The following is a 12627-nucleotide window of genomic DNA, read 5'->3' as shown; positions in this document are numbered from 1 at the left end:
CTAGAGAATTTGGGGATAAATGATCATACAGTTGGGAAGGGCTGAGTAGCTACTGATTTGGGCACAGACTATGTTTGGGCTATTACAGTTGCTTTGGCAAATCCTTGTGTTCGAATGACCTCCTGGCCTTATTAGCATGCAACAACAAGCTACAAACAGTAATAGTCTGCTAATAAAGCCTGTTTGAGATCCAAGATTTGAACTTTAACAGAAACCAGAAGCATTAGATTCAGTTGTCATTGAAAACCCCATATCCTAGCCACCAACTTCATCCCTCTTCCTAGCATCACGTTGTCTTAAGCTTGGAATCTCACATGATCCTCAGATAAGCTATCAACTACATATCTGCAATAAAATATGAATCACGTATTGCCATTTTCATAATAATTACTGATTCTTTCACTATATAGGCTCATCTTGCATTGGAATCTTCTTTCACGACTGTTAACTCATGACTTCCTATTCCAATGAACTCCTTGATGGTTTCTCTTAACCTTCATAGATTTAATGGAAACCAATACTTTGCTACCTGTGCCTTAACTAACACTTAGGCCCATTAAATCATTGTCGGTGTCTCATTGACCTCATTGACTTCCAGGTAAGTAATAATTAAATTTTAAAATTTACATCCTTATTTTCAAATCACTCATCACTTTCTACATTTGCAATCTCCTAGACTCCTCAGATGACAAAAGTCCACCAAGTCTAGCCTTGTGATCATTAAAGTTTTAATTACATCAACATTGACTGTGTCTTCAGTGCTTGAGGACCAATGACAGGCAATCCCTTAACTAACCTTTCTATCTCCCATCCGTAAGACCATAAGACACAGCAGCAGAATTAAGCCATTTGGCAGATCAAGTCTACTCCGCCATTCAATCATGGCTGATTTATTATTCATCTCAACCCCATTCTCTTGCCTTCTCCCCATTACCATTGATGCCCTTACTAATCAAGAACATATCAACATCTGCTATAAATAAACCCAATGACTTGGCCTCCACAGCTGTACATGTCCACAGATCCCTGAAAGTTCCCTCACAGGTAAATAGGGTAGTTAAGAAAGCTTATGGGGTGTTAACTTTCATAAGTCGAGGGATAGAGTTTAAGAGTCACGAGGTAATGATGCAGCTCTATAAAACTCTGGTTAGGCCACACTTGGAGTACTGTGTCCAGTTCTGGTTGCCTCACTATAGTAAGGATGTGGAAGCATTGGAAAGGGTACAGTGGAGATTTACCAGGATGCTGCCTAGCTCAGAGAGTATGCATTGTGATTTGGGATTAAGGGATCTAGGGCTTTACTCCTTGGAGAGGAGGAGGATGAGAGGAGACATGATAGAGGTATACAAGATATTAAGAGGAATAGTTAGAGTGAATAGCCAGCGACTCCTCCCCAGGGCACCACTGCTCAATACAAGAGGACATGGCTTTAAGGGGTGGGAAGTTCAAGGGGGATATTAGAGGAAGGTTTTTTACTCAGAGAGTGGTTGGTGCATGGAATGCACTGCCTGAGTCAGTGGTGGAGGCAGATACACTAGTGAAATTTAAGAGACTACTGGACAGGTATATGGAGGAATTTAAGGTGGGGGCTTATATGGGAGGCAGGGTTTGAGGGTCAGCACAACATTGTGGGCCGAAGGGCCTGTACTGTGCTATACTATTCTATGTTCTATGTAAACTCCCCCATTACTGGGAAATATCCTCTCCATGTCCACTCTGTCTATGTCTAGGCCTTTCAATATTTGACAGGTTTCAATGAAATCACCTTTATTCTTCTAAATTTCAGCAAGTACATTTCCAGAATCATCAAGCAGTCACGTTAAACCTTTCATTCCCGGGATCATTTTCGTAAACGTCCTCCGGGCCCTCTTCAATCTCTCCTTTGATAAGGGACCCAAAGCTGCTCACAATACTCTAAATACTGCCTACTCCCACTCTTTGCCTCATTCTTCTGACCATGTTTGTAATACCAGTGGCTCTTAACTTGCTTAGCAGCCTCATTTGCGGCAACTTGTCATATCCTTCTGAAAATCCAAGTAAACAACATCCACTGACTCTCCTTTGTCTGTCCCACCTTTAATTCTTTCAAAGAGTTCCAACAGATTTTTTTCAGGCAGGATTTCCCCTTAAGGAAACCACGCTGACCTTTGCCAATTTTATCTAGTGTCCCCACATACCCTGAAAGCTGATCCTCAGTAATGGACTCTAACATCTTGCCAAACACTGATGTCAGGGTAACTGGCATATCATTTCTTGTCTTTTGTCTCCTTCCCTCTTAAAAGGGTGGAGTGACATTTGTAATTCGATTGGAAATTTTATTTAGTGATGCTGCTGTGAAGTGTCACAATGTTTAATGAAAGACATAGGTAAAAGTTGTTACTGTTCTTTATGAGATAGTAGATAAGGTCTCTACAAAACTGCAGCAGCTTTTGAGTGGTCATGAAATTATCAAGAAGACCAGGTCATACATGTTCCGGAAGAAAGTTGGGTTTGGGTAAGTAATTAAAGCAAGAAAAATTGGTTAGGATGTAATTATAGCTGAGGGTGGAAGACATGGTGGTGAGAAGTGATAGCCAACTGCATTCTCCAGTTTTTTGAATGCAAGGAGCAGTCAGGCAAGTTCATTTTTCAATGATGATACCTTTAACAGGTGTCACAAGATTAGTGATGCATCTCCTGCCCGCAGTATATGCACTTTTTGCCTACCTTAGAGGATTAAGAGGCCTATAATAGCTGAAAGATTAGCATAGCTGTGTCAAAATCCTAGAAGAACATTTTCAAAGGCCTGGTGGAAGAATGATTGGTTGTAGATGAGTGTCAGTTTAAAAGGACAGATAGATTAAGAACAGTTATGTTTTTGATAATGCATTGCTTACAAAAGCCAATGGAATAGGACAGAAAAAAGACAGATTTGGAAGTAAAGAGCTAATTAAGAAAATAGCCCCGGTAGCTTCATAAAAATAAAACCCCACAGAAGCTTTATTCAACAGGATGAACAAAAAACACTCAATTCAGTGAATCATACTTCATTTTGAAACAGATAAATGGCTGCATAAAATTGATAACTCTACTGTTCTTTCATCCCTAGGAGTTTGTGCAAGATGTGATATTTATATTCTAACCAGCTAGAAGGTCAGCACTTATATGGACTACTCCTGTAGCCTCCCTGTATACGTAGGTGAGGCTTTGATGAATCACATAAATATTGATTGAAAATTAAACAATTAACTAATTTCCATGTGATTCACAAGCCATGGTGGGCATTGACTGCTATGCATATAATTAACTCAGTCCCTGAGAAATGAAACAGATATGTGATGTTTATGAATTAGGAAACCACGGCAGTAAGTCTTTGATTAGTTATCGACATGAACTTTCATGTTGCTATCTCATGTTGAGTCCGAAGTCAATTAATGCAATACAGGTCATTGGAGTCAGGTTCTGGATCCAAAGTAACTTGGTTTTGAGACAGACAGTAGCAGCAGAAAGAAATCCAAATAGAAGCTTCCTTTCCACCAAATTCTGCTCCAATGAGAACTGCAGGTTATTGTTTTAAGGTAATCACCTCAATAACTGACTCAAGGTTGGTGTTGGCACAAATAAACACCTGCTTCAGCAATGACCTAGATCTGCTTCAATTTGCCTACAAACAACAACACTCTGCTCTGAACTATGTGGACAAGAGGAACACATGTATCACCTACTGTTCAGTGATTCTAGTTTAGCATTCCACACAATCATCCCATGCAAACTTATCATCAAGACCTGTACCTCCCTCTGCAACTGGGTCCTCAATGTCCTTGTCAGCAGATCTCAATCAGTGTGGGTCAATAACAACATTTCTCCTTACTAAGCATCAGTACAGGCACACCTCAATACAAACCTGACTGTATTCAATCTTGGATAATTTTTTTTCCCTAGTGATTTTTCTGTGTCTGATGCACTTGTCAGGAAGTTTATCATTGCTTCTGTGCATACATTTACTTGTACATACAACAATAAACTCAACTGTGACTTCAGCAGGATTTTCAGATCTTTCTTGGGGCACAATTGGGCTTCGTGCTTATCCAATTACTTTCACTTTCCAGCTCTTTCCTTTAGCTCTCAACATGCAAAATTCTACTGAAAATTCTCAGAATCATCTCTGTCAAAATGCTGAAGATAGAATTAAAGGCAAGCATCATGCTGTCCTGTTGAAATTCGCAGATGCTGTAGGAATCAGATCTTGCCTCTTTTTCTAATGATCAGTTGGATTTCTTAACCGTTTTTACATTTCAAATTTTTGTTGATTTCTTTAAAAAAAATTCTTGTCACTAATTTGGTGTTGAATTTGCAGACTGGCTACTGCCTCAAATTTCATATATCTGTATTCAAATCATTCTGTACACTTTATTCCATGTGTAATGACTCACCTCTAACTATTATATGCATGAGGCAGAAGCTGCTACTTCTGTTGTCTAGGTGAAATGCAAGTACTTGGGCTGCAAAATGTGTCCAGATACCTATAAGTGCGTCTTTGAAGCTCACTCAAGGGCTCTGACCACTCTAGGCCTGTATGAAGAACTTCTCTTTGTCACAGGGGTTAATTCTACAAAGGATGTTTTGCCATGGGTAGTTTTAAAGAATTACCATGAAGAATTTCTCTAAAATCAGACACAGTCACTTCGACTCTTCCAGTTGGAGATACTGAAACTAAATTTAGATACACTGATCATTGTTTAATGATCATTCAGAATATAATCTATTCACCAAATTGTCATATGACCTCAGGTAATTTAAAATACTCAGATTTGCATTCACGTTGCCTTGCAGAGATGGGAACGGTGCTCACGGTGACAAAAAGAATGTGAAAGGTTGTTCGGAATATTGTACAAGAGCAATTAGTGCCACCCAATTACTTTCACTTTTCAGCTCTTTCCTTTAGTTCTATAAATAAACATATACAGTCTTTTGAAAGTTAGTACTTTATCTGTCTGTGCCATCCTTCCAGCAATGCATACCAGGTCATTACAATTCCTCCGATGATGCTCTCTACTTTCCCTGGCTCTTTGACTTTAGCTTAAATCTGTTTCCTTTTTAAAAAGTTATTCAAGATTGAGGGCTCTTCATACTTGTGGAGGATAAGAGCATACTTTTAATAGTCCACATTTACAGCAGGTGATTAAACTGGAACTCACTTTAAAAAATCTTCAGCTTTCAGTGCACATCTAACAGTACAGGACAGGATGGCAATTAATGAAATATTTACCTCAGTTTCAATTAGTATCAAATTAAGTCAAGAGGGATAAATGGAGGCAACTCACCATAGAAACATTAAAACATTCTGGAAAATGGCTTTCATTCTCTGTTGCTCAGGACAATCACATGACACAGAAGTACTCTGGTTCAGAAATATGGCCTCACTAACTTCACTGCAAGCACCCATAGATAAATGAGTACTCCTTCGTGTGAAGAGACAACACACCACAAGTTGATTTTAAACCTTTAGAAACCTACATGAAAAATATACAGTACTTTGCTTAAGCCTTCCCCTCAAATACAGTTCTGGAATCATGAAGATGAAACACATCACATTGACATTGGAATAGATCAAGCAATCTAACTCCCAGTTTCACAGGAAAAGATGAGGAACAGAGTTAAAAAGGTACTTGTAAGTTCCAGTACCAATTCCTTTCGACAACAGTAGGTAGCTTTTTTTTTACTGAGGTTGGACTGAAAAGACAGAATTGGTAATTGAGCTAAATTTAAATTCATTTCAGAAGCAGCTTCATGCTGCACCAGATATTTGGAAGAGTTGATATTGTACAGGAAAAGGAGCCTTTTTCCTTCAAATACACTTCTTAAAGCATTACAAGGCTGAACATTGCAACGGAAGGTGTGATCCAAATAAATTGGTGTCACAAAATCTGGTACAATGTTACACATTTTGCAAGTACTACTGATGAAAAATTGTTTCTCAATTAATGTTTGATGCAAACCTGGCATGGGCCATGTGGCAGGCATTTTTGTGAGGGCATTATTATGCGTGGCAGTAAAACAATATAGAGTGGGAAAATCACAAGCTTAATCAGTGTGTACCCACAATTAAACCAATGTATAACAAAGAATATTTGCAAACAATATGATTCTTGACTCTGGCATCCAACTCAACAATTGGAAAGAAATATGCCCCCAACGAATACATGGGACGTTGTCAGCAAGAACAAGCCCATGCCCACTGCAGTCCCATCATCACACACTGAAAAAAAAGTGCAGCCGCACATGAACACAATCCAGCTTGTCTTCTACCAAGTGAACACTGGAGAGCAGCACTGACGGGAGGGGTTAGCCTCCGACCCAGCCTGGACGCCTGCCACACCACCTCCGGTGTCTCCTCCCTGGGTGGCTGCAACAGGTGACTCCGTAGCATAATTCCCTGGTCCACACTATAACCAAGGCCACACAGTTGTTCTGCCATTGGTCTCGATGGTGAACCAGTGCACCGAACTTGGAATATTCCACATTACCAATGTCCAAAAGGGTACTGCAATCAAAAGAAAAACATCCAAAACAATCATAGAAAACCTACAGCACAATACAGGCCCTTCAGCCCACAATGCTGTGCTAAACATGTACTTACTTTAGTAATTACCTAGGGTTACCCATAACCCTCTATTTTGCTAAACTCCATGTACTTATCCAGGAGTCTCTTAAAAGACCCTATTGTATCCGCCTCCACCACCGTCACCGGCAGCCCATTCCACACACTCACCACTCTCTGCATCAAAAACTTACCCCAGACATCTCCTCTGTACCTACTTCCAAGCACCTTAAAACTGCTCTTTCATGCTAGCCATTTCAGACCTGGGAAAAAGCTTCTGACTATCCACACAATCAATGCCTCTCATCATCTTATACATCTCTATCAGGTCACCTCTCATCCTCTGTCGCACTAAGGAGAAAAGGCCAAGTTCACTCAACCTATTCTCATAAGGCATGCTCCCCAATCCAGGCAACATCCTTGTAAATCTCCTCTGTATCCTTTCTATAGTTTCCACATCTTTCCTGTAGTGAGGTGACCAGAACTGAGCACAGTACCCCAAGTGGGGTCTGACCAGGGTTCTATATAGCTGTAACATTACATCACTGCTCTTGAACTCAATCCCATGGTTGATGAAGGCCAATGCACTGTATGCCTTCTTAACCACACAGTCAACCTGCATAACAGCTTTGAGTGTCCTAAGGACTCGGACCCCAAGATCCCTCTGATCCTCCACACTGCCAAGAGTCTTGCCATTAATACTATATTCTGCCATCATATTTGACCTACCAAAATGAACCACCTCACACTTAACTGAGTTGAAGGCCATCTGCCACTTCTCAGCCCAGTTTTGCATCCTATTGATGTCCCACTGTAACCTCTGGCAGCCCTCCACACAATCCACAACACCCCCAACCTTTGTATCATCAGCAGATTTACTAACCCATCCCTCCCACTTTCACATCCAGGTCATTTATAAAAATCACAAAGAGAAGGGGGTCCCAGAATAGATTTTTGAGGCACACCAACCTCCATGCAGAATTTGACCCATCTATAACCACTCTTTGCCTTCTATGGGAAAGCCAATTCTGGATCCACAAAGCAAGGTCCCCTTGGATCCCATGTCTCCTTACTTTTTCAATAAGCCTTGCATGGGGTACCTTGTCAAATGCCTTGCTGAAATCCATGTACACTACATCTATAGCTCTACATTCACCGATGTGTTTAGTCACATCCTCAAAAAATTCAATCAGGCTCGTAAGGCACAACCTGCCTTTGACAAAGCCATGCTGACTAATTCTAATCATATTATGCCTCTCCAAATGTTCATAAATTCTGCCTCTCAGGATCTTCTCCATCAACTTACCAACCACTGAAGTAAGACTGCTCGCACTCACAGCCATTGTTGGTTGACGCACCACCTTCATGCACCAGCTCTGATGGCTTCATCACTGGGTGGCAGAAGCAGGCTGCAATATGGTGCACAACAAGTCCCGCTCCACTGCAAATGAGCAACTTGCTAGTGGGGTAGACTTACAGCACTTGATGTTCCCGATAACCAGCAGTGTCTTTTGATTGTAAAAATAGACGTATAGGACAAACAATTTCACCTTCAGTTGGACCCCGAGAGGTTTCTGAATGCACTGCCATCTTACCAGTAATCTACCAGAATATCCTAATTTATTCTCTATATATTCATCATCAAGCAAATAATTAGGCATACAATTCATAATATGTGCTATATTAGCAACATACACTACAATCAAAGGGAGATAACCATTTGTTACAAAGTATGCATGCTCTTGCAATTATGGATTAGTTGTACTCTCAATATACAAATCACTCTTAAATAATGAAATACTTCCATGTTTACCAGTCAATTGTAAAGAACTAATGTTTTAATAGCACAGTCAGTAAAAGAAGTTCCTTCTAACTTTCCAAAACACAAGACATAGATTATACTTATGATTCTGAATTTATTTATGTTCACTCACTACAAACTCACAAACCTTCATTATTTTTCCTTTCAAATTCTATTCTATATTTTTCACAAGTATATTCTGATGTACATTAATTCTGATAACCTGGAAGGTGTACAGAACATCTGTTATCATGTTTCGCAAGTATGAAGTCTCGGCTTCAATCCCTGGCCAGCATCTCTATGCTGGTGACTGTGAATTTTGAGTGACATGGTAGCATAGTGGTTAACACAATGCTTTACAGTGGAGGTGACAAGGGTTCAATTCCCACCGCTGCCTGTAAGGAATTTGTACGTGCTCTCTGCGACTGCGTCTGTTTCCTCTGGGTGCTCTGGTTTCTGATTGATAGGTCAGTTGGTCATTGTAAATTGTCCTATGATTAGGCTAGGATTATAGCAGGGGATTGCTGGGTGGCGTGGCTCGAAGGGTGGAAGGGCCTAATCTGCGCTGTATCTCAATAAACAAACAATCTTTGATGTAAAATAATGGGACTGATATTTTGTTCAATGTTTTCACATTGGGATCTTTTTAAAAATAGCTCAGGACAATTGGAATAATAAGTTAAAAAAATCAGATATAGTATCCTGTACACCAGAAGAACATGAGAATGAAAGGAATTTATTGAATCACTCACCCTTCCTCTACTACTTAAGTAGATTATAGCAGCTTGCATTTCAAATTTAAATGCCTACTTTTGCTCCATTGAAACTTTTACCTAAAGCAAAACCTATTAATTTCAATTCTGAAAGCTTCAGTATCTTTTGAGTCGAGAAGAAAAATAATTTCAAATTTCTACCATTGTTTTTATGATGTGTGCTTTTTTTTCTCTTCCTGAATAGCCTAGCTCTAATTCGAACACTTGTTTATTCTCAATTCTCCCACCAGAATTGTTCTTCTGTATCAAATCTTTACTACAGTTTAAGTACACTACATAGCCAATCTACTTTATTCAAGACAACACAAATCAGTTTTATGTAACCCATCTTCATAACTTAACGATTTAAATTCTGTGTTATTCCAGTGTATTAGCTTCCTACAAGGGGAATCGACCTTTCCAGTATGGTGTCCACAACTTAATGCAGCAGTCCAAATGGCCTGACTAAGTAAATACAGAGGAACTCTTCTCCATTGTTTTCCAGCCCCCTTACAGCAGCTTTGTGTTAATAGTACCTGCTGCTGATAGGTTTCCAGTCGCATCCGCTTTGCTGCTTTCCGGCTTTCGCTCTCACATGCAGCAGCTAGAATATTCTCCGCCATAGCTGAGGTCAGGTGAGGTGGGGTGGGCCGTGGCTACAGAGAAGAAAATGATTTACAAGTTGAACATCGCTACTTAAGATCACTCAAGCCAAAACTATTATGAGACACTGAAACAGACCTGCTGAGTTGTGAGTTCTGTTTATAAAAAATGATCTCTGTACACAAGATGAATCATTCCTTTCATTTCCTTTACAGCAAACTTAATCATGTTAAAACACTGAGCACTATAAACAGATGTCACATGCACATTTCTCAGAAATCATATGCCTGCATGTAATGGTCAAAACAAAATGCATTTAATTATACAGGACTCTATGATCTTAGCAATAAGACATGGGTTCTCTTAATTTACAACTAAGATTAAGTATTCTCCAAACATGTCTGTGTTGTAGTCCAGAGTACCCATTTCATTCTGGAGGGTGAAAGGTACTGGCATGAGATCAAATTTTAAAATTACCACATGTAATTTTTAAGTAGTTGCTTGCTAAAATAGTTCATGTTAATATTTCCCAGCTTTAATAAAAATGTGACATCCAAATATGTTTGCAGAGGACTATATAGATGGCAAATCAGAGACTGCTTGTAGAATTTTCATTGAAATGGTTTCAGCTCGACACCGATATATTTATCATGAAAATTATAAAACCAGCATTCTGTTGATTGACCACTAAACTTACAGTAGGAAAATTACATTGAGTGAAGTTGCTTTTTGAATTCATGACATACATGAATCAGATGCCACATTGTTTTACTTTAATAGAGACTTTAAATTGCTTTAAATGAATTAATTACAAGTTTAATATATTAAGAAGACAGAATGTATGCACAGTTGATTTTGGTTAATTGGACCATTGGTTAATCAGAAAAGCTGTTTATTTGGGACAATTCTCAAAGTACAAAAACTAATTGAGAAAATAGCTGGGATTCCTTTTGTTTATTTGGGACACTCTGCCACTGAACTGGGACAGGAAACTGCTGCCAGTTTCTAACTAGTGTCAGTCACGTGTATTTGACACTACACCATACTTAGAGCAAATAGTCTGTAAGTAGCATCAGTTACATACAGTATGTATGTCTTCAAAAAGCAATGATTTTTCCCACTGATTGTTGCCGAGAAAAAAAGCGGCAAGACAATTCAGAATTGTTTTGCTCATCGTGGTTTCAAACATTCAGGCTCGGAGATGCCAAAAACTGTCGGAAGTGAAAATTAAATGATTTCACTACTTCAACACGTTTAGAATTACAAAGAATTAGAAGGTATCGACAACATCTTGAATGTTACACGGAAAATAAAGATTTGGAGGATGCAATCATCAAAAGCATTGTATGGCAGCAGTCCCTTATCTACACAAGGAGACTGCATTGATTTTGTTCATTTACAGTCAATGAAAAGAACACAGCAGCATACACTGGATGAATTCCTCCATTGATAACTATTAGGGATTCACACACAGATTTATAGTACTGTAGAGGTATTAGTAGTTGCTGTGTAATTAATATTTCAGTGCTATTTGATTAATATTGTAAATATATATTTAAGCATTCTTTAAGTAATACATTACAGCTTCTATGTAAATGCACATATACCTATCCAAATTTCTCTTAAATGTTGAAATCAAGCTTGCATGCACAACTTGCGGTCTCACAACTCTCTGAGTGAAGAAGTTTCCACTCACGTTCCATAGAACCATAGAACCATAGAAACTACAGCACAGAAACAGGCCTTTTGGCCCTTCTTGGCTGTGCTGAACCATTTTCTGCCTAGTCCCACTAACCTGCACACGGACCATATCCCTCCATACACCTCCCATCCATGTATCTGTCCAATTTATTCTTAAATGTTAAAAAAGAACCCGCATTTACCACCTCGTCTGGCAGCTCATTCCATACTCCCACCACTCTCTGTGTGAAGAAGTCCCCCCTAATGTTCCCTTTAAACTTTTCCCCTCTCACCCTTAACCCATGTCCTCTGGTTTTTTTCTCCCCTTGCCTCAGTGGAAAAAGCCTGCTTGCATTCACTCTATCTATACCCATCATAATTTTATATACCTCTGTCAAATCTCCCCTCATTCTTCTACGCTCCAGGGAATAAAGTCCTAACCTATTCAACCTTTCTCTGTAACTGAGTTTCTCAAGTCCCGGCAACAACCTTGTAAGCCTTCACTGCACTCTTTCAACCTTATTTATATCCTTCCTGTAATTTGGTGACCAAAACTGAACACAATACTCCAGATTCGGCCTCACCAATGCCTTATACAACCTCATCATAACATTCCAGCTCTTATACTCAATACTTCGATTAATAAAGGCCAATGTACCAAAAGCTCTCTTTACGACCCTATCTACCTGTGACGCCACTTTTAGGGAATTTTGTATCTGTATTCCCAGATCCCTCTGTTCCACTGCACTCCTCAGTGCCTTACCATTAACCCTGTATGTTCTACCTTGGTTTGTCCTTCCAACGTGCAATACCTCACACTTGTCTGCATTAAACTCCATCTGCCATTTTTCAGCCCATTTTTCCAGCTGGTCCAAGTCCCTCTGCAGGCTCTGAAAACCTTCCTCGCTGTCTACTACACCTCCAATCTTTGTATCATCATCAAATTTGCTGATCCAATTTACCACATTATCATCCAGATCATTGATATAGATGACAAATAACAATGGACCCAGCACTGATCCCTGTGGCACACCACTAGTCACAGGCCTCCACTCTGAGAAGCAATTCTCTACTACCACTCTTTGGCTTCTTCCATTGAGCCAATGTCTGATCCAATTTACCACCTCTCCATGTATACCTAGCGACTGAATTTTCCTAACTAACCTCCCATGCAGGACCTTGTCAAAGGCCTTACTGAAGTCCATGTAGAC

General features: G+C 39.6%; 1 protein-coding gene across 3 annotated transcripts in view; it reads right to left on the bottom strand.

Annotated features, from left to right (window-relative positions):
* Positions 1–12627, bottom strand: part of nol4lb (nucleolar protein 4-like b) — a 348974-nt gene that overhangs the window by 34697 nt on the left and 301650 nt on the right. For 2 of the 3 annotated variants that reach the window (XM_063041305.1, XM_063041306.1), the window contains one exon: positions 9670–9789. In XM_063041305.1, the coding sequence (XP_062897375.1) occupies positions 9670–9789 (120 nt within the window). Of the gene's footprint in view, positions 1–6408; positions 6524–9669; positions 9790–12627 lie in introns of those variants that run through there. The other variant, XM_063041307.1, reaches the window with a different exon arrangement.

Source organism: Mobula hypostoma, chromosome 2, assembly GCF_963921235.1.
Source record: "Mobula hypostoma chromosome 2, sMobHyp1.1, whole genome shotgun sequence".
Lineage (NCBI taxonomy): Eukaryota > Metazoa > Chordata > Chondrichthyes > Myliobatiformes > Myliobatidae > Mobula > Mobula hypostoma.
Note: the sequence above shows the minus strand (reverse complement) of the source record. Positions and strands in the feature narration are given on the sequence as shown.